This window comes from Triturus cristatus, chromosome 3_1, assembly GCF_964204655.1.
Source record: "Triturus cristatus chromosome 3_1, aTriCri1.1, whole genome shotgun sequence".
Taxonomy (NCBI): domain Eukaryota; kingdom Metazoa; phylum Chordata; class Amphibia; order Caudata; family Salamandridae; genus Triturus; species Triturus cristatus.
Genome location: NC_140583.1, coordinates 452,037,958 through 452,061,605, shown reverse-complemented (window position 1 = coordinate 452,061,605; position 23,648 = coordinate 452,037,958). Strand labels below are relative to the sequence as shown.

At 45.4% G+C, this 23,648-nt stretch overlaps 1 protein-coding gene across 1 annotated transcript in view; it reads left to right on the top strand.

Moving 5' to 3' along the window:
- Positions 1-23,648, top strand: part of SLC27A2 (solute carrier family 27 member 2) — a 426,278-nt gene that overhangs the window by 80,181 nt on the left and 322,449 nt on the right. Inside the window, exon 2 of the mRNA XM_085644259.1 lies at positions 14,223-14,432. Within this exon, the coding sequence (XP_085500385.1) occupies positions 14,223-14,432 (210 nt within the window). The remainder of the gene's footprint in view (positions 1-14,222; positions 14,433-23,648) is intronic.

Here is a 23,648-nt window from a genome sequence, read left to right as displayed (position 1 = left end):
GTCTTTGAAAGCATTTGGAGCTTAAGATACTCATAAACAGAGACCTCGAGCCATTGCAATTGCATGGAGAATGGTGCCACCCGCACATTCCTGGGCCTGTTACCACAGCCAATCATTACTGCGGATCTGCATGTGGAGAGGTGTGGTGCAGTGGCCAGGGTAGCCGCCTTCAGAGCACAAGGTTCACGGTTAGATCCCCGGCTCCAGCGGCAGTTCAGCCCAACACCATGTGACTGTAGGCAATAGCTCACTTAATTTCCACGACGGCCCCCAGCACTTTGAGACCCGTAATGTGCTTTACAAATACGGATTTTTTTACATGTGTATTTTGGGAAGGATGCGACTGTCATTCAACATATTCAGTCCCAGTCCAAAATCTTTCACTAGCAGAGGGTACACAGCAGGAAGAACACTTTGCTACAGTAGCTGCTATGTGCATCGAGCATGATAAAAAGGCATTGGTTAGTGACCTGGCATAGGGAGTGCTGCAGAGTTTCTATGGCGGTCTCTAGACCATCACAAAAAATACCTTTGTAAAACTGGCTTTATATAATGAAATTAACATAACTACTTTATTGTACTCTCTAGAAAGTGTAGCACATTTGTAGTGTCACACATAAGTACCCTGAAAACAGCAAAATGTCTCCTATGCTTACTGAAAACTAGGCAGCTATGCTATATTTTACTAGTCTTTACCGGTTGCTGTTAATCCGTCGTCCTGTCAGTCACTGATCTTACATTTTCTTTTTTTGGGGGGGGTGCATCACCCATTATACGTTTTAAGCCCACCCAGATCATTGTAGGATCCACATTGTTACTAAAAGTAAATTCAAACAAGAAACTTAAAAAAACAAGCCAAGGCTCGAACCCGGGTCCCCAGCTCCAACGTCTGCAGCTGTAGCCGTAAGACTAGCAATACCTGGAGGTAACTCCGTTCAAAGTAGGCACTATACAAGAGTAATGTGCTACGTGAAAAAATACTGAAACACCACATGACATAACATTCTTGGGGAATGCAAAAACAACGTGAATTATAAAACAGGGACTGCTTGGTATTACCGTTAACGTATTACCGTTAACGTTCCTTATGCACAAACTGATCAGTTTGTTTGTCAGACTGTGAATAATAGTGTTCCATAGCAATCTGTTTCAGTGTGCGTTTTGAATTGCTACCGAGACTGCGGCCTACCTAAAGCCGTGGGCCTAAGTCAGTCATGCGGACTCATTCCCGTGTCAGTATGGGCCTGGCATGTGACTGACTCATACCAGCCCCTCTGGCCTTTACGAGATACAGTCATTCGGATATCTGAGTCGGCGACAGTCCTTCGGAAATTCAAGACATATATATGATACATTCATTCATTGATAACTTTATTTCGGTCAAAGACCATAAAAGTGCAGATAAAATACATACAAAGCACGAAAGAATAAAAACAAGATAAAAATAGAGTGTTAAAAAGACATTAAATTGAGAAGTTATCAAAAGTCAAATTTAAAGGAGAAAAACTTTATCTATCACATATGTACAAAAAGATTTGTCTTCTGCGCCACATAGTAAGTAGAAAACGAGATACGGCAAAGACAATAGGAGGATGGGTATCATAGATCAAAACCCGACAGGCCTGTGCAAAATGGCAAAATCCAAGATTCCTGCATATCGGGATTAACCAGCATTTCCTAATTCGAGCATATGCGGGGCAAAAAAACAAAACATGAGGAACATCTTCGCTTTTGTAGTTACATGTAGGACAGGCTTCCCCTTCTGATTTGGCCCATTTAGAGGTAAAATGCCTAATGGGTAGGCTACCATGCCTTAGTTGGAGGTACAACTTCCTCGCTAGAGGCGGTTGTATTACATCTAGAAGTTCCTCAAATCGGGGTTCCATTTTTACTAAGAGGAACTCAGCAGACAACCTACCCAATGTTGCCGATCTCTGCAGATTTGACAGATTTTGCCGCCTCGTCTGAATTTGAAGATCTAATTTCGTCATCCCCGGACAAGACAGCTCAGGGGTCTCCCAAATCCTTGGAATACCTAGCCTCTTACTAGAAGCCTTGATATGGAGCAACCATGGGATATTGTGATTTTTTAATTGGGGCCAGATCTCCAAAAACTCAGCTCTATAAGGGGCCAACTCAGGAACAGACCACAACCTCTTCCAGTATAACATAGGTCTTGCAGCTACGAGCTCATCTATCGGCTCCAGCCCCAGATCAAAGCGTAGGGGAATGAGTGGTGTACTTAGTGGTAAGCCTACCAGATTCCTCGTAAAATTCTGTTCCGCCCTCAAAAGATTGGAAATATTTTTGTTGCCCCAAAATTCAGCACCATAAATTGAGGCCATTCTTGCTTGGAGTCGATAATTTTCTAGGGCCGGGGCTACCGGTTTAAGATTGGATATCCTATGAACTTTGCTAATACCTCTACTCATTTGCGTTAGTTTAAGGGCAGATTTGGAGATTTGAGGGCCCCATTCAAAATTCTCTGTTATGGTTATGCCAAGATAGACAAATATTTTGACCCGCTCCAAAGGGATCCCGTTAAGGACAGGGTTCGGTCAAGTCCGCCTCGGGGGATTGAAGATCATATACTTGGTTTTATCCAGGTTTATCTCCAGTCCCCGCGAGGCGCAAAACGCCACAAAGCCGTCCAGGGTACGCTGGAGCCCCGATGATGTTTTGGATAGCAACAAGGTGTCATCCGCAAACATCAGAGCGGGCACTCTCCCAGTCGCCAGTCTGGGAGAATCACTGTCTGTAATACCTGACAGATGATCAACCAGACCATTTATATATAGACTGAATAGCGTTGGGGCCAGGACACAACCCTGGCGTACTCCCCTTAGGACAGGGAAGCGTTTAGATAGATCCCCATGCCTCCCGCACCTAACCCGGGCATAATTGTTAGCATGTAATCTGATTAATGCTGTCAAAAGGTAGGGCGGGAGTCCCAGGTTTGCGAGGCCATCCCATAGCTTGGCCCTGGGGACAAGATTGAATGCTGCCCGCAAGTCAACAAACACAAGGTAGAGGCTGCCACCCTCCACTGTTGCAGTTTTCCAAAATAAGACCTGGAGGCGGAATATTTGGTCCAGAGTAGAGATACCTGACCTAAATCCTGCCTGAAGTGTTGTTAATACTTCATTTTCCTCCATCCAGCCCAAAATCCGATCCAGAATAATCCTGCCCATTAGCTTTTGGGTTGTGTCTATAAGGCTAATGGGCCTGTAGTTGGATGGGGTTAACGGGCAACCCTTTTTATAAATGGGAACCACCTCAGCACCTAACCATGACCCCGGCAGATCAGTTCCAAATAAGATCTCATTAAACAGAGCAACCAGATACGGTGCCCATATTTTTGGCTGCGTACGAAATAGATCTCCTGGAAGTTTATCCAGGCCGGGGGCTTTATTGGGAGGTAGCCTTCCTATTGCTGACTCAACCTCCTTCAGGGTAACAATTTCGAGGCCTTCGAGGTACCTCCCATCCCCAATATCGTTTTGGTTCTTATTCCACCGTCCACCCAAGGCCCCCTCCAATCGATGCCTCATGGGGGGAGCCCTGAGAGGTCAACGGATAAGGTACCCCATCTATCCCAAGCGGTAGGACAGCCGACCATTTCAATCCCATTTCCTTCGGGGTTTACTATTTGGATCAATTATAGTATCCAATTCAGCACTAGCGCATAGAGCACTAAAGTGTGCCTCCCACACTGATGACGCAATGTTTGGGGCACATGCCCTATCACCCCCGTTCGTGGCTGTTATGACGGTAGCCCAAAATAATTTGGTATCCCTACGCTTAAGCGCGGATCCCATCTCTTCCCATATCTTATCCTCCCAATCCTTCTTACCCCTTATATTTGCCTTTTTGTAGAGTAGTCGAGATTTCTTTATACATACTCTATCTTGGGTTTTAATGGCAACCAGTAGATCTTTTTTGCCTTTCTACATGGGGCGTCGTACCAGGGATGTGACTTCACCCGTGGTGGTTTGGCCACAACCACAGGGCAGAACATATCCACTAGGTTCTCTACCAATTGCTCGTGGATTTTCACTGCTCTGCCCATGTGGGCGTCATCCCCCATTTCGAGAATCGAAGGAATGGCTATGTTATAGATTTTCTCCAATAGAGTGGGGGACTCCTGTAAAAGTGGCCATTTAACCCTACGTCTGTTGTTGGTTATTATGTAGGGAGGAATAACTCTAGTTATTTCGGGCGATGGATTTATCAGCCCAAAGCTACCGGGTTTTAGTGATAGTACAAGGGCATTATGGTCACTATCATGCCTTGGGACGACCCTAAACTCCAGCAACCTATCCCAGTGTTTAGTTTCCATCATTATATAATCAATGATGGAAGTTTGATGTAGTCTATTGAACGTAGCTGTCCCAGGTCCATCGGGCTCCACCTGTCCATTACATGCCCGCAAAGACGTTGAGAGGGTAAGTGATTGTAGTTGCAGGACCAATGGAGTCCAAGCCTTAACAGGGGTAATCTGTGGTTCGGGAACATGCCACAGCTGGTCTTCATCATCCTGTTCACCCCACTCAGAGCTCACCAAGGGCTCAAACTGGCAGTTGAAGTCTCCTCAAATCACGAATGCCGTTGTTGAATCAAGTGACTGGATACAGTTTTTAAGTACGTCAACTGCAACAGACTCCCGCCCGCACTTGGTGGGTCTAGAGTAAATATTCAATATAGCCAACTGTGGCATATTTTATGGGGTCAGGAGTACACACTGGACATCTGGGGAATTAGTGTGCATTTGTACAGCCCTGGCGCCCAAGTGCGTAGCCACCCATATTGTTAGCCCGCCCGATGGCCTCCCCCTGGCCCCATTTGAAGCAAGGATGTCAAAGGTAGCATACCCAGGCATAACACTCTCCTCCAATGCCCAGGTTTCCTGCATCAAACAAATATCATGGAGAGCCATGAAGGAGCCCCACTCGGGCAATGGCAGTTTATTTTTTATTCCAGCCACGTTCCAGGACAGAATTTTTATGGGGCCCTTGGTTCTTATATGATACATGACTGACATTTCCTCGGCACCCTGAGCAGGCCAGAGGCACCGTACTGAGGTGACGGACTGTGCTCTAGTCTTACAGAACTGTCAGAGAGAGACACTGGCCTGAGAAGGTGACTGACTGCCTTCTGATGCTGCAGCCTGACAGGTGACTGACTGCTCCCCAGCACTACTGTCATTTTATAGACACTGCCAGACACATCCCTGACTGCACGTGCTCTCTGGGCCTGTCGGTGGCACCAACGTGGTGTGTGAGTGATTGTGCCTCAGCCCAACAGGACTATTGGAATCACAGACCTGACCAGGTGACTGGCTCTATCCCAGCACTTCCGTTATGAAACAGACATAGGCTCCTGACCGTAAATCATTGCCTTGAGCACATCAGACAATGGGTTGTTCGGTGGATGGCAGAGTCGGCCAAACCCACATGAAATGAATGAACATGTGGTTCACCTAAAGGGACTGTCACATAGTGAATGGTTAATCTGAAACTCTAGTTCGAACCCGTCCCCCCTGGGCTGTGGTGGACACCCCTCCACAGGCACTTCTGTCCTGAAACCTGCTGTCCAGAGTCGCTGTACACAGATCTGTTGCCGTGCACTGAGTGACAGTGTAGCTCACACCGGTAGTTGGAGTGAATATGGCATTGGTGCTAAGTCTCAGAGGGCAGCACTGAGTTGGGGGTCAGCAATCTAGAAAAAGCAACAAAGAGTACCGCGGGCCGAGTCTGCACCGCACCCCATGCCCAACAGCTAGGGGGCTCTGAGGCAGCGGCTGCCCGGAAGAGCAGAGGGAAGCAGCGCATACAAAGTCAGCAAAGAGTACAGCACAGCGCCCAGCAGCTGCCCGGGAATGAAGCGGCGACAACGCCAGCACCTATAGAAATTAGTTCTCAATAACATAGCACTCACTATTATTAGGCCTCACACGGACTCGGCTACAGTGCCCAGGCCCAAACCTGCTCCCTGTCACAGGCATTCCTCCGAGTGATAGTGGTGGAGCCCACCCTACTACGACTTTGCACTTTGGGCTGCAGCCAACGACGAAAGAGATGCGCTGAATGACAGGCACTTTACGAAATCAAATGCACATACACATGAAAGGGCGCCTGAGCGACGCCAATCTCATTCAACAAGAGGCAGAAGCAGACTTTTGCCATGCATGCGCACGATCTAAAGCATTGCGCGCATGCAGTCTGGACAGGTCAGGTAAAATTGAGTGCGAATGCAGGCAGCCAATCATAGGAAAAAAACAAGCATTTACAAATGCAATAGGACTCGTATTTACGCAAGTCCTATTGCATTGTAAACAAAAATGCGGGCGCCGAAGAAGGCAGGAACGGGAGTGGGTGGGGGGGTGGTGTGGTGGCCAGAGAAGTCACAGACTGCGGGAGGGAACAGGGGGAGGCAGGGGAACAAAGGAGTTGCTGAAGTTAAGGGGCTGATAGCCATGGAAGGATAAACATGACGTCATGGCAGTAAGGAGGCGGGACTAATACTCCGGAAAACCAATCAGAATGCAGTTTTTCTGATTTGAGCCAATCAAAAGCATGGGCAGAAAGTGGGTGGAGCTTCCCCCACAATACTATATACAGCATCTCTCGACGAGACCGCACAGGCGCTGCCTAGCCAAGACCTAATGACCCCAATCCCCCCGCCCTGAGCCCCAAATCCTACCCTCACCCCTAAACATTCCACCCCATCCCTTAAAACTACCCCAAACCCCTCCCTTCGACCTGAGCCCTAAAAGCCTGTGCTCTTTTAATTAGTCTGCCCGACCTCCCCTTGCCATGAACCCTAAATCCTACCTCCGAACCCTTATAGACTACCCCCACTAAACCTGGCCCCAGCGCCACTTATCTGTCCATGTCCGGAGCTTCCTGTTCCAATGCTTTGTCTTCCTTTCCCCACCCATACAGACACTAGACCGCGCTATCTACCTTAACCACGAGTATGCTTGGTGAAGGCAGATGCGTGGTTCAGGAAAGCGTGGTTGTGCTTGTGTTGGAACAGCACGCGTGGCTCTCGCTGCATTGTTCTGGCTGTTTCCCAAGGCCAAGTTCTAGGACCCACCCCCGCTATGCATGACGAAAGGCCATGAAGATTGACCACCAGTGGAGAGTTGAGCGCAGGCAGTGGCCAAAACTTTTTACCATTTGTTAATATTTTCTTATCTGCGGCAGGCTGCCAAACCACACCTGTGCAAGGCCTGTACACTGGACATATATTTTTTCAAATATTTGCGAAGGATCTGTAGACCAACTTTTGTACTGTTGACTTGAAATTGACAACAGGAATTTTATTTTCTGGGTCCACTGACAGTCTGCATAGCTTGGTTTCAAGTCTGTTCACAGAACAACTGTACTAATATCTCTAACGTTTACCATTTCAAACCCACTGACAAATTATTGTCATGCTAATTTCTGGAAAACAAAAAAAAGGCCAAACCAGGCAGCTGCATTTCCATGAGTAAAGTATTAGTTTCATGCTAATATCCTTTTCATCGTTTCTTTGTGCAGCAGAAGTCAAAGGGACAGAAGTACAAAGCATTTTACCACTGTTGTCATCTCTAAAATGCATTTTGCCATGTACAACAGGCAACATGCTACTCCTTAACTTGTTACCAAATCGAATTTTGCTGTTGCAGTTTAGTATTAGGAAGGTCGAGTTGCAAAACATTCATAATTTACTGACTCCGTAGAGGAAACGGTAACCCATTCTGAAATAGCAAGGGGTCCCTTAGGGACCCCTTTCCCTTGTGAATGTGGGTGAATTTTTTTTTTTATGAGCAGGCCACTCCCTACCCTTAAAAACTACAAGAAAACTTTTCATTTTTTATTTTGTATTGCAGACCGTTTTCCTTTATGGAAAACGGGTAGCTTTACAAAAAGAAATATTGCTTTATTTAAAGAGCAATCACAGACCGGGCACTCACAGACCGGGCACCTTCCCTTTGATTGTAGCCATTCACAATGGGTCGCACATTACGACCTGCCTCATGAATACTGATGAGGCAGGTCCATTTGCGACCCACTGCAAATTGCTAACAGCGTCAAACACACTTGCAGTTTGTGATTTCCAAATAGCAAAGTGCTAAAATTCACTATTAGGAAATCGCAAATAACACGATTTCTTACATCTGGCCCAAAATTCTTATGGAGTTGAATTGGGAAATGCTGCCTTTTGACCAACCCATTAAGTGTTTTCTTCTCTTGATGGGTTTGCATGAAACTCAAAATATTATGAGTAAGCTCAACATGGTGTTTGCCAAATGTTGCGCCGATTTGTGAAACGATGCCAAAGTTATCAGCAAATAAATGTGTTTTTAACACTCCCATTTACGTTTGCACTCACTTCTTGAACCTGCTTTTTGTTTTCAAAACTTCATGTATTCGTGTGAATGTGCCCAGACATGCCCCTGATCATCCTTAATGCACTGGCCAAAGTTGTGAGTATCTAACGCCCCCTGCCTTATGAAAGGCATAGGGATATGTAGTATCTCCTGCCTTGCCCAAAGATGTGGGGTTTTGTGTTATCTCCACATAGTACAATGGCATGGGAACCAGTTTTTGTAGCCAATGTCTCTGTTCAAGGTTGGAGAGGTTTTAGTACCTCTTCAACCTGTCTAAGAACACGGGGGATATTTGGAAGCCCCCCTCCTTGCCCAAGTGTATGCTCAGTGTCATGCCTATATTTTGCCAGAGGATGTGTGGGTGTTTGGTTGCCTCCATACCTTGCCCAAGGGGGGAGGGGCTATTTGTTTTGCTCCCACACAAAGAGCAAGGGTTGGGAAGAGTTTATTGCTCTACCGCATGGCTGCTCAAGGGTGAGGGAGTTCTGGTTCACCGCCTCCACCCTGACCATGACTTGAAGGGAGATTTGTCCTTCTTATTTAAAAAAAAAAGTCTTGACTCCGGTAGAGTTGCTAGCAGACCAAGTTCCATATTGACCTTTAAGAATAGGGGCCTTCTTTAGAGTGGGTGTTGTGAGTGCGAAGGAGGCTGATAGCTGCTCCATTTTTTATTTTTTTTTACTCTCAAGGCAAAGGCAATTAATTTTATAGCCAACCTTCTTGCCCAGAGGTGATGGTCGGTTTTATACCCTACTACCTTGCCCAATAGCTGGGAGTACTTGCTGTCCCACACCTGTTGCTTCCCCGTAGGCCCTTGCTTAAGGGATGGGAGGTCGTAGTGGCCCGTCCTAGCCTCAAGGCAATACTAGAAGGGTTCACAGTTTATGGTGCACCCTTTCATGCCTTAAGCAAGGCTGGGAAGATTTTCATAGGTTCGGATAGCAATACACCTCACAAATACCTTCTTGCCCCGTGGCACAGCAGGTCTAGAGTCCATTCCTCTTTACATCTTTGTAGTGATTCAATGTACTCTTCGGTCTGCTCACCTGCAAGCTATGAAGAACATTTCCCAAAACGTCTTCTTGAGTCCCCTCAAGGTTCCATGGGATGCTGTGTCCAGTGCATGTCTGCTTCCTACCCTGCGCTTGTGGCATTTCTGACACGCCGGAAGCATCTCTCTGTCATGTCATCGTTCCTGTACATTTTCACATGCATCCCCCTCGGTATTTATTACCAGATGCTCGTGCTTGTAGCACGTGGGTGCGTAGACAGAGAATGTCACTCATAGGATACTGATTGCTTACCGCACTTGGCTTCATCTTCAGGATGGTGGCACCGATGCCTCTGAATGCAGTGTCATTGTCAAGATTTTCACAGAAGCAAAAGATGGGACCTGGATATAGTAACACGGAGTCATGTACACAAAAGAAAGTGATTGGTATCCACAATAAACTCCACAATAACATGATGAAAGCACATGCTAACTACTCTAAGAGGTGCTTATGTGTTTGCAGCATGCTTCCTGACACTCAAAGAAAACACATGTGAGTTGGTTAGTTTGGTCTGCGCCATTACATTCTTGGTAACTGGCAGTCTGGTGATGATTCTTAGCTACAGCATATACATCCCAAGGGGGTTTGACCCTTGTGTGTATCCTGTCACAGATCTCTGATATATTTACACAGTGCAATGTCTGTAGCTGCAGGGAATCAGATGGCAGTGCCAGAGCTCCTGGCATCGACAGAGGCAGTGTGAGGACCACTGCCTGGTCACTGCCATCCACAGGTTCTAATTCAGCAGGTGATCTGTGAGATGTAATGTGCTGATCTTCAAGATCCACATCCGTAGTGAAATGATGCGGATTTGGGAGCAGTAGCTGTAACATTAATCAAGTTATGCAGCATTAAAGAACACCTTCAAAGACATCCCACTCTCAACTGGAAACCAATGGATAACCTTCGCTTCACCAGTTCCTAACCTTCCATTATTGCAGATGTACACCCAAGCCTTCTACTGTAGAAAGCACTATTGTGCATGACAACACCCACCCCCTCTAAGATGTTAGAAATGACATAATGGCTTTTATCAAAAGCAGTTGTGCATGGAATAAAGCACCCCCTGCCTTACATGATAAGGATATTGCAAATCACCAAGGAAAAAATGCCATATTGCTTTAGAGATCATGGAAGTCCGATGTGATCTGCAACATTATACGACAGGCGGTAGGATATTTTTGTACACAGACAAAATAACATGAGGATTTTTTTTTTCATTTACCAATTTAATCTCGAATTAAATAGTACAGTTTTAAAAAGTAGCGGAAACGTGTTTTTTTTAATGAGGGGGAACAAGATGGAGGACTGGCAAAGGAGGAAACAACATGGATGGCTGGTTTGGGGGTTAGACACACGGAGCGAGGCCGGGTGAAAACAAGGGGAGAACATGGATAGAAGCAACACTGTGGGTGGGGAAGAGATGCAGCGGACAAGAGAGAAGGAAGCGGGTGGTGGTAGGCCATACAGAGGGCACAAGTAGGGTGGTGAAGCAACAGGTGAGATAGCAACGTGGAGCAGGTGGGGGTGAAGTTATAGGCGAAAAAACAACTTGGGAAGTAGGCAAGGCTGAGCTGTAAAGGAAGGGTGGTGATGAGACGAACACAGGTGACACAGCCACACTCAGTACAGGGGAAGAGAAGTACATGAGGGAGGCAGCTTATTTCTCTTCACACGTCCATGTCAAACATTAGTTGCTTGATTAGCCCTTTTAATTATATTATATTATATTTTCTTTTCTTTTTGTTTTCTTATTTTGCATGACTGAAGTGCTGGAATGGAATGGAAAGGAAAATAACTTGACTGGTTAAGCTTCCCACACCTTGCATGGAACATCTTGAGATCTCCCTATTGCATGCTTTTAGATTCATTAGCCTTGAGATACCCGTACAGGGGTTCTGTATACATCTCTGATAAATGTCCTTTTGTCATTCGCGCACAGAATACTTGCAAAAGTCTCAGCCATGGACAATCACTTGGAGCCGCGTGCGTCTCCACCAGTGAAAAATCAATAAAAAATGAGGCCGGGCCCCTCTGAACTTCGCCTTTTGAGGAAGGCTAGATGTCATTAAATTGATGCTCACCCCTAGAATCGTACATCCTTTATCTTTGCTTCCAATCCCACTCACTCACAAACATTTTTATAGATGTAATTATGATCCTACTTATATTCCCATGGCAAGGAAAACATTCAAACTATTATTAAAAACAGTGACTTGGAAAACTACTATGCCCTATACTGGGTTTGCTTCTAATCTCCTCTTATCCACCCATTGGTCCTCTCAGTCTACACCCTGATGAACATTGATAAAAAATGGCTCAACCTCTTTGCCCTAAACTTCATGAAAATTATAGCAATCAATCATATGAAAGGTTAGAAAACATCATCTTGTACCATAATTACTAGAACACAACTAGACCAGGACCATTCTGGAACCCAAGGACTGAAAAATATTCGGGGCTCATTGAAAATTCGGTATGGTGGCCCACTCGTATTCTGATGCAGCAGAGGGCTTGACAAAGGCCTCACAGTAAAGAACCGCCGCGTGAGTTAAGAAATCACCATTGACTTGGAAGGGATAATTTTGGCAAAAATGCTTTTTCTGATGTTGCAGTTGGCAGGTATCTGCCAAGTCATGGCGGCCAGCCAGCATTTTTTAATATCAGAATAAATCCTTTTAAGTGGGGATACAAAACAAAGAATGCTCCTGATGCGCAGGTAGTAATAACACTGCATGTGGGGGACAGTGAAGAAAAAATATATTGAAGGCTTCCCTCAATAGAGTGGACCCACCAGTGGTGATGTTGCAGCTGAGCCAATGAAAAGAGGTTTCCAACATCAGAGCAACAGGCTGAGAGTCAGCGATCAGAAATGTGGTGGATCCTAATGAGGTGGGCTAAACTCTCTCAAGAGCCAGCCTAATGGCAATGAATTCTTCATAACTACCTCATAATGGAACATCGTCGTTAATTCCCAAGCACCAAAAATACTTGGGACCAAATCTGCCTGGGAATTCTTAAATGCTCCAATTCTGCTTCTATCACCCACAGAGCACTCTGGTCTACCGAAAAGCTGAACTAGTTTTGGAGATACCAGGAGGTAGCAGCAAAACTGGACCGTATGTATTTTTCCTGCAAATCCTCCAGTCCTATTGGATCAAAGTCAGCAATTCTATCATTAGTTTTGTACCCCTATGGCAAATCGTAGCAAAGCCTTCATAGTCTTCAGAGCAAAGCCTACTCATCCTCGAACCCAGTAACATTGCCTTACATCAAAGAAAACTCCTAGATAATTTAGTCATTAGGGGGCATATGTATCAACATCTCCATTTGCGATTCTCAAATAGCGATTTTTTGAGAATCGCTATTTGAGAATTGCAAAACGGGATGTATTTAAAAAATCGCACAAATTTTGCGATTTCTTAAAATTCCTTAGTTGCGATTAGCAAATTGCGAAATCGCAATTAAGGAATACCTTCCCATTCATTCCTATGGGCCAGGAGGCCCATAGCAATGAATGGGAAGTCCTTCTCAATTTGCGAATCGCTATTTGCTAATCGCAAATTGAGAATATTTTCAAAGGTGCAAGGGTGTCATGATGACACCCTGATGCACCCCTGAAATCAGCATGTGTGCACATATGGCGCACATACATGCCCTAAGGGCATGTATGTGCACCACATGCACTTTGAAATATGCAAAAAAGTGCATATTTCAAAGAAATCGCAATTTACCACCATCTTGAAGTTGGTGGTAATTTGCGATTTCTTAAGGAGAAATCGCACAACTTGGGTGCGTGTTACATTGCATTTAAGAAATCGCATTTTGCGATTTCTTAAATGCTTACGCAAACTTAAGAAATCGCAAAATTAGCGATTCCTTAAGATTGCGAGGCTGAAATGCCTCATACATCTCCTTTTGCGATTTTGTATTCGCAAACGCTGTTTTTTTGCGATTCGCAGCGTTTGCGAATACAAAATCGTTTGATACATATGCCCCCATATCATTTCAATGGGGTTGGTAATGCGGTGTTGCCTAAAATGCCAGACTTTGCTAAGGATGTTTTGCATGATATGGACCATATAAGAGATGTGCACACCTGCATCCGTACCTTGAGGTGCACTTGTCTGTGTAAGAGATCTAAAATTCAATTTTGAGTGTGCTTCGTGAAAACATCAGCTATGATGATGGGTTTGTGCTGGCTTGCATACCTCATTTAGTGGCGTGGTAGGTTAAACCTAGGGCAGTGGTTAAACATAATCCAGCAGAAGATAAAACACATTATCCACGGAGGGTGAAGGTTACTAGGGTAAAGTTCGGTTTACAAATGTGAAGAGCTTGCACCGTCCTTTGGACCCAACTCTGTATAATTGTTGGGGCACTGATAAGGGCACACACATCCGCCTAGTGTCCACATGTCTCATGTTCAGCCACTTTGCATTCTGGGACTTTTTGTTTCATTTTTACTATGGTAGATATGGGCTTAAAAACTTGAGCATGGAAAGTGCAGCAGAACTTTATGCTGTGAATGTCGCACATTACATAGATCTTATTGTCAGCTCTGCTACAGCCCCAGAGTTTAAAGGGTGCGCCCTGCGGTGTCATTGCCAGCATTGCCATATTTCCGTTTTAGAATCCATGAACATATGTGCTGTGATTTAATGTGTTCTGCATGTTGCATTCAGCGTTATTGTCCGATTAGTTAACAGCCTGCCTTTACTGTGTGCCGACTTTGCCAGTCATGTTCTATCTGAAGATTATAAAACTTACTTAGAAACGCCTGTTTCTTTCAGAACTAAGTGCTGCTGTTGAGGAAGTGCTGCCGAGCTTGGTGAAGGACAACATAAAGGTGTTTTATTTGAGCGACACGTCTCCAACAGATGGGATTGAGAGTCTGAACGACAAGATTAAAGCGGCTTCACATGAGCCAGTCTCACCGTCCCTGAGGTCAGCTGTTAACTATAGATCGCCTGGTCTCTACATCTACACTTCCGGAACTACAGGTAAAGGGCGGGTCCTTGTGCGGCCACATAGTCTGCGGGTGATTGATGGTCCACCGTTTGCTCGTGCTGTGTTTACATTGACAGATAATGAGACGCCATTGAATGTTAAATGTTTGCCATACCTGGGTAACAAAGTGCAAACGTTTAAATCCACTTCTTTATAACATGTCCCTTGGAAGAGTTGAGCACTCCTGATGAAAGAGCTATAAAGTAACTGCGTGTTGTGTGAATAAATATATGAATAATTCTCAAAATTCCTCTTAAATAAGGATAATTTCAATACTCCGAATCCTAACCTTACTGGTCTCAGTCTGCACGAATGAAGTTCAGATTTCTCATGACAAGCATATAGCAAATAAAAAATAAGTCATATTTTGAGTGTGCTTTTCTCCCTTAATTGGGCATCCTCTATAAAGAGGCATCCCAGGCAAACAATAGCAAGCCCAGCTGATCAAACAGATGGATGGCATGGACCCTCCTAGGGAGGAAGAGGGGCTGAGGACTTAAAGAAAGGAGAGTAGGGCTTAGGAAGAAATGGCAAGACAAGGAGGTGTCATTATATGGCAGCGTATCCTTTAATTTCCAGCAGGATATGACATCACAAAACTGAAAGTGATGGCAGTAAACAAGAAAGCTGGAAACACCGAGCAAGCCCTCTTTTGATTGATGCTAAGGAACAAAGTCCAATATATTTGAAATAACCAACAAATATTTCTAACAAAAGAAGCGATCCCAACAAGAGGGAAAATAAACAACTGAAATAATACTGTGCAATGACTAAGATGCATGCATCACCACCAAGCACTAGGATGTCAGCGAAAAGAGATTCAAGGAAAGCAAGTGGCACTTGTTGAACTTGGCCCTTTTTGCAGGGTCATCCCTAAACTTTTTGCCTTCCTCCTGCATTTTTTCTGACCTGTTGTTGGCTGTTTTATGACTCTGGGCACTTTACCACTGCTGATCAGTGCTAAAGTACATATGCTCTCCCTACTGTAAAATGTATATGTTGGTTGGATTCCATGATTGGCTTATTTGGTTTACTGTCAGACCCCAGTAAAGTGCACCAGGAGTGCTCAGGGCTTGTAAATACAAATGCTGCTGGTGGGCTTGCAGCACTGGTTGTGCTACCCACAGAAGCGGCCTAGTAAAATGTGTCTAAGTTCTGCCATTGCAGAAGCTGCGTGCAGTCTGGTACTGTCATGCTGACTGGGCAAGTGAACCCACTTCCCAGTCCCTAAACCTTCCCTTAACTTCATATTAGTCACCCCTATGGTAGGCCCAAGGGCAGGGTGCATTGTAAGCATAAGGTAGGACAAGCCCTGATGTGTGTGGCATGTCCTAATAGTGAATTACAGCCATTTTCGTTTTTCACTATTGTAAGGCTACCTGTTCTCCATAGGCCCGAATGGGCTGTTAGAATTGTTACATCCTATGATCCTAACAGACCCAGGGAACATGGTAGAAAATCGAGTTTAGTATGCCTGAACTCAGAATAATAAAATACATCTTTTAGTAAAGTTTATTTTAATATTCTGTGTTTGCAAATACCACTTTTAGAAAGTTGGTATTTGCTTGCCTAACCATTTCAGCCCGCCTGTGCTATGATGTGTATCTGCCTGTCTGGTTTGTGTGAGTGACAGGGCTGGGGAAACCCAGAGGGGCAGGGCTAGGTAGCCTGGTGGTGAATAGAGGGATTGACATCCAGATGGGTGGCAGGAGTGCACCTGGACTCTGAATAGGGCTGTGCTCTGCCACCACAATGCTGGCTCCACCTCCTGTGGAGCGGCTGATGTCTCTGCCCTGCACCCTGAATAGAAAGGCAGAGTCATGTTAACAAAATGCTCAAGAACTGGTTTGGACTGGGCAAAGGCCCCTCTACCCCAGAGGAACAAAGGAATTAGGGGTATAAGTATTTGGACCCTGCTCCCAAGAAATTAGATCCTGCTTGACAAGAAGAACCTCTGCCTGAGGAGAAGGAACTGGGAAAACTGTAAGGAGGAGTACTGTCCCTGACCTCGGGGATTGGCCTGCAGTGGTTGCCTTGCTGCTGAAAGGAGAGGAGAAAAGACTACAAAGACTTGAATTCAACTTGTGCTTAAAAGATCTCCAAGGGCTTGTGCTGAGCTCGCCCCTGAACGAAGTCCCAGGACCAGTGGACTTCACCCCCCAGCTCCCCAGAGTCTTTTGGAAGTGCCTGCTGCTGTTGTTGGGCCTTCTGAGGGACTGCGTGTCGCAAGGAGTTGGAAGCGCGACTCGAGAAGGAGAAGCGTGCCGCTGTCGGAGCTGTTGTCGCATCTCGCAAAGGGTGTCGCCGCTGCAGCATCGCATCGCATCGAGCGGAAGCGTCTCGCATCATTCAGGAAGTGTCTCGCAACACCGAAGAAGCGTGTCGCCATCACAGCCATCGTAGCTGACGCATTGCACCGCATCAAGAGAAGAGTCTCGCATCGAGAAAGAAGCGTGTTGCCATCGCAGCCATCGTAGTTGTCGCATCGCACCGCATCAAGAAAAGCGCATCGCATCCACGGAGAAGCGTGCCGTCGTCGGAGCTGCTGTCGTCGCATCGCGTAAAGGGGTGACGCCGCTGCAGCATCGCATCGAGCGGAAGCGTCTCGCAAACGTCGGAGAAGAGTGCCGCTGCCAAGGCCGCTGTCATCGCATCGCGGAAAGGGGTGACGCCGCTGTAGCTGACGCATCGAGTCGAGTCTTCTCGCAACATCGGAGAAGCGTAACGCATCTGGAAGATCTTCACGTCTTTATTTCTTTGCACCAAAAACTTCATCGCATCAGTATCGTTGCAACACTTTCGTTGCCCTGCGTGTCGCATCTAAGGTACATTGACTTAAAGTGTCGCATTTAAGAACTTAAGAGAACTAAGCAAACTTCTACCATCTAAAGTAACAGTATTGTGTATTTTTGTCGTTTAATGGTCTTGTGGTAACTCTATATAAAGAATCCTTATTTTTAACATAAAAACCTGTGTGGTGTCCATTTGTAGTGTTGTCACTTGGTTACTGTATGTGTTCACAAATGCTTAACCTATAACTCTCTGAGATAAGCCTTGTCTGCTCGCGCCAAGCTACCTAGATGGTGAGCAGGGGTTATTTTAGGAGTGTAACCCCTTACCCTGACTAGAGGAAAGGTTCCCTGCTTGTCACAAGTACCTACCTGTGCCAACCAGAGAACTCGGATTCCAACAGCACTCAAAGAACTTGCTCCACCACAACCAAGAGGAGTCAAGCTAGAAAGAGGCAAGGCATGTGAAGTAAAGGGATACGTCTGGGACAACCAGAGAGGGGACAAACACGTCAGCACAAGAGAAGCAACCATTTTGGCATAACATGGCATGAGTAAATCGAGGAAAATAGAGAGAAAAGATACCACATCTAAAACTGTAGATTGACAAAAGCACAACGTCACAATTTCCTTTAATAACGAGAAAACAATGTTGGCTAAACAACTAAGGGCAGATCGAGTAGGATATAATATCCACATTCTTGCCTTTAGCAATTTGTTTTTGTTCAGTGTAGGGAAATCTTTATTTTGTGGTCAGACAAGGAGGCACCATTATAGGTCATGCATCAAGTAATAGGGAGGTTACATGCTCAATAGGCTTGAAGTAGAATGGCATGAAGTTAAGGACATTTGGCTAGTCCTCTATTCTCAGAATAACAGCTAGGTCACAGGCAATGCCAGAGACCTTAGAGGCTATCACTCCTCGAGCTGACTAAACACCCTACTTGAATACTTAAACCCAACGTTTGCCATAATCCAGTGGACGGACGCATTGAGCTGTAAGAGGAGAGTATATCACATGCTGGAGTTTCCTCCAAAAAATCAAGTGGAGGTGTTGAAAGGCAGTGAAGTGAATCAGTTCACTTCACATACTCCTTCAGTCTTCCAGCTATGCACAGTTTGTTGTGCAGAAGAAAATATGGGAGAGAGGGGGGGAAAGACCTGTCTTAATGGAAAGAGCCCACACATCCCAAACGCTTTTGAAACGTATGAGGCTGAGAGGGTTACCCAGTGTAGCAGAAGGTTCTTTCAGAGAGAGGCTAGAGTCCACAGGCTAGCACACCAAAAAGGAATGAATCAGGTTGATATCACATTTTGAAGAGCACCTGTAGTTATGGTGATAGAATGGACAAATACCCCTCATTTACCTACAAACCAATGGATCCTTACCGCTGGATTTGGAGTACAAGTGAGTGTTGTCAGAGGAAACCGCAGAACAGTAAATATTAATAGTGTGGTAAGAAAGAACTTAAACGTGAAGAAAGGCTAAACATTTGATGACCTGATCCTGAATGGCTCAAAAGGGATCCACATGGCACTCCACATAGCAGCCCACCTAGTTTAACCATTTTGTAGGCTTTTTATCCTAGGTAACCAGGACTCGAAAATAAGTTATGAAGGCCCTAGTTAAAGGATTGGGAATTAATCTCAACTTCTGAGACAAAAAAGGATAGCTAGGGGCAGGTTGCCTTGTATGGCCAGGGCATGATGATTACACAGAGTATCCTGTGGAATGGAGAGACAAGAGGGCATCAGGCAGGGGGCATTCCTTGTGCATTTTAATAAGTATAGATACCAGGCTGTAGAAGGCCAGTATGGGGTCAAGCAACAAAGAACCTGACCATGATTTGGCAGTTCACTAAAAGGAAGGAAGGTGTAGGCCCATTAGAGTTTCTAGATTTGGAGAAAAGCATCTGTTGCCCAGGATTCCAGATGCAGGCATTAGCTCGCAAAACAGTGAAGGTGGCAGTTGAGACTAGGCAAATGCATCTACTTCCGCAGGACCCCAATGGAGGGTGATTGTCTGAAGGACCTAAGCATTCAGTCAGTGTGCCCCCAGGTTCCTAGACTACTAGTCAGCAATGTTGTTGGAGAGTCCCAGAAGTAATTCCATTTGCAGAGAAAGGTGAAATGTTGTCCATCTAAAGGAGAATAGTTTAACTGAAATTGTTCCTGGCAAAGTTCTTGATGGCGATCATTGAAGTCAAGAGCTCCTCACAGTTGACTTGAAGGACAAGCTTTTTGGGAGGCCAGACCTCTTTTGTCATGCATTTCTGTAGGTTTAACCTCACAGTTTGTTTGCTCTCATCTGTTTCCAAGAGAGCTGAAGAATTGAATGCCAATCCATGGGTCTCAGTTGTTCAACCACAAATGCAGTTCCTTCAGTGAAGCTCCATCCAGGGAAGTCCAATCTGAATAGCTGAAGACCTGTCTCTAATGGAGAATCTTCCAATTTTGAAGGGCCTTCAAATGAAAGGGACTGAAGATTCTCAGTCATAAAGGAAAGTATTGGATATTAGCAGCATATTGTCGCAAAAATCACCGGCCGATTAAATCTGTGGGTGTGGAGATAACCCACAACACCACACAGACATTTGAGGAAACATCATCAGGTTGAGGATTGGCTGACGGTTGGACAATCAAACTGCTGCTGGTAGCTGCCCATTGCATCTTCAGAAACCTTTGATCATTCTTACAGAGTCTAATCAAGAAGTAAGCATCTTCGGGTCTAGATGCACCATCCAGTCTTTGTCAGGAATTGTGTCTCTCTAGCTTGAAATATTGATACACCACCCCACATGTTTAGGGACTTCAAATGTGCGACTGGTAAGAGAGCCCTTGAGAGTCTTGTGAACCAGGAAAATTGAGCTGTCGAATCCTAAGCAGGAAGAAGCAAAACTATTTGTTGACCAACTATGCTACCTCTTAATCCACAAGTGCATTCTCTTTGGAAGACCAAATATGACATGGATGCCTGCTGAGTTGAATGGGAAATTTAAAAACAATCTATGCAGTAAGTGCTCTGTATTTGGAGGTCTCAGGGATCAGAGTCTGCTATTCTTGCTCTGGAAAAAAAGGCGTTATGTGGCTACCGATTTAGGGGGAGGACAGAGGCATGATGATGACCTAACTGTGCAACAGAAGAGGCCCATCCAGGAAGTGCTGCTTTGGCTAGCAAACGTTGAATTTGGAGGAAATGTGAGCCCTTGTTGGCGGCCACACCCAAAGAAGAGGTCACAGATGCGATGGCCGCTCCTGCTGGCAAAGCTCTTTTGCCATTCTCCAGCATCTTGTAAAAGACATGCCCCATGTGCACCTGATCGATATAAACCAAGATGAAGGTAGATATATATTGTACCTTACTTTTTTATTTTTTTACTTTTTTTTTATTTTTAATAACAGTGTATCGGTACAAATCATACATCTTTACCATAGTAGCTTCTCCAATACATTGTTTTTCACTTTTACATCCACATATGAATTACGTGAGGATCGTTGCAGTTTGCTGCTTCAGTTCAATGTCCAACCAACCACAAGATACATTGCTAACTGAAAAGCTACAGATCATGATACAATAAGTGATGGAGGCCTGGTGGCCGTATATCTGTTAATCGGGAGGAGGAGAAGATACCACCTCTGCTGTCAACTGGGCCATCAGTGTTCGCCTTTCTCTCCGCAGCTCCACCGTAGGGGAGATGCAGATGTCCCCTCTGTACTTACTCAATTTTCCCCGTTTATGGTCCCATTTCCTGGGGCATCCTCGTCCCTTAAACACCGTCTTCTCTGCAACCATTGCAGTATCCATGTCTTTTGCCCAAGAGCGGGCCCGTGTCTACCCCCCATTTCTGTGCAATATTACACTTTACAATGGTGAAGCCCATCGAGGCCCAAGTCTGTTGAAGCTGGGAGAGGTCAGTGGCCCCCCAAATATTACGTAGGCAGAGTTGGGGAGAGAGCTTTAGGGGCTTGTCACATGTCCTCTCAAGTTGGCGGGTAATCTTTTCCCAATAACACTGGATTTGTGGGCATTCCCATAATATGTGGACAAAGCTACCCACTTGATTACATCGCCGGAGACAGAGAGGATCCGGGCGTCTACCTAGTGTTTTGTTTCGATTTAGATACCCGTTTATAGGTTTCCCTAAATCATGTCCTTATATAGACACAATTCGTATTGCCCTTATTTAGGCATAAGAATCCCAGTCCTTATTTAGGCATTAGCCATGCTATCCAAATACAGGCATGGGCACCTACATCCGTCCATCCCACGTCACAACGAGTTCTTAGAAACCAGTCCCTTAAGCCGACGGGACTTTCCCTAGCTAGAATTATTGATTTCTCCAAGAACTCATCTATTATGCAGGAACTACTATTCCTTAGGGGTTTATCCATGACGTCCTCCTCTACCCGACTTTACGTCAATGTTAGCATTCCTAAGCACCTTCCAGGTATAAATATACCTTCCCTTACCATGGTAAACCATGGCATGACTCAGCACGACTTGACTGCACGGTTCACCACGGCAAGTTCGGAAGAGACCATATCTCTGCCTGACGCACTGACTAGACGCTGTCATCCCTGCTCGCAGAGAATCCAGCTTCCAGTGTTCTGACTTCCTTTGCGGGAAGTTAGAGTTTGAGACCCAGAAAGAGATACCCACCTCTCTCATTCTAAGGTATGGAGCTGACTAGAACCTAGAGGGACTCTTGGCATACTAAACTTAGTATTTACCATGCTATAGAAAACAGCATCTACTTCTTACCTTGTCCTACACTTAGGTTAGGTACACTGGGGGAGAACTATTTAGAAGCATCAGACGAGTATTCACTTTTTATCCCGTGTTATTTATGTATGTATATATGAATATATGTCATAGCTAAAAGACAGTGCTATTGCAGTATTATTTCTTCTTACTGCTTACGCTGTGCTTATTATATCTTGCTTACTGTCTAATGATTGTAACAGCTCATATCTCTTACACGAGAAACAAGACTGTTCAATAAATCCTTTTATTGAAACGCCCGTCTATCTATTTCTGTGTAACTCTGGAGAAACTAAGCATGCACGATTGACTGAGTGAAACTGTTATCTATTGTTTCCACGATTCTGAGACGCGTTCCGATTCTAAGGGAAACAAAGTTGTCCTGTTTATGCGGTTGTCAGAAACGAATCCCTTCTTATTCATTCGAGAAGTTTCTAGTGACCTCTGAGTTAGCTGGCACACTCAAAGTAATTAAGTTTAATGTACTCGATAGGAGCATACTGACCTTAGGGTTATGCAGAAACTATAGTGTATATTATTCCAATGCGCAGAGCCTATAAGGGAAATAGGAACTACACTACACTAGTTTAAACAGGAGTTTAGCGTCAAAGTAGACCCGATGGAGGATTTTCAGCTGGAGGAACCGCGTACGCATGGGAATGGCCCCTTCCCTAGGGGAGGCCAGTGCGTCTCGCCAGTCATCGTCCTCTATACTTCCCAGGTCTTTCTCCCAGCCCACCCTCAATTTCTGCATCGGACCTGCACGATTATTCACCAGTTTCTTATAAGTAAGTGAGATGGCCTTGCGGTCCATGGTGTCCAATAAAAACCGATCTTCCAGAGGGGAAGAGTCAGGGAGAGGGACACCCTTTGGCAGGGCAGACGAAATAGCATGACTAATCTGCAAATATCTAAAGGTCTCGGATGGTGCCAATTGGTATTTTGTCTGGAGGTCAGCAAATGTGGTCAATTTCCCTCTTAACCACATGTCCCCAACCGTGGGTATCCCTATTTGTGTCCCACTTGTCAAACCCCGAGCATTGACCGAGGTGGCCCAGGATATCAGGCTCCCAAAGTGGAGTCGCCTTTGTCAGACGGTCATGCCAACCCAATTTTCTGGTAACACTGTGCCAAGTCTCAACCATACTTGCCGTGGGCCCGGTTAAATTAAGTTTACAGGGATTGGTATAAAGCGCCCTGTTATAGCCGCCCCGTCCCATGAACCAATGGTCTGTTCGGAAATTGGGCTCATCGTGGGGGCCTAACAGCCATCTATTGACTGCAGTCAGCTGGGACGCCTGATAATAAAGTCGTAAATCTGGTAATCCTATGCCCCCGTCATACTATCCCATAGTGAGCTTGTTCATTGCAATCCGCGGTGTATGGTCTTCCCACAATCAGCCCCGCAATACACCATCGATTTTGGAAAAACAAGAATCTGAGAAAGGGTTGGGGGTGTTTTGCAATGCATAAAGAAAGCGCTGAAGTGCGAGCGTCTTAAACAGGGGAGTGAGAGGGAGAGATTGCCAGTGTAGGGCATCAGATTTGAGACGTTGAAGAGGCCCAAGCAAGTTTTGTTCGAAAAAGAGATCAACGTCTGGGGTGACAAAAATGCCTAGGTAACGAAAGCCACTGGGAGCCACCAGTATCTCGTAGAC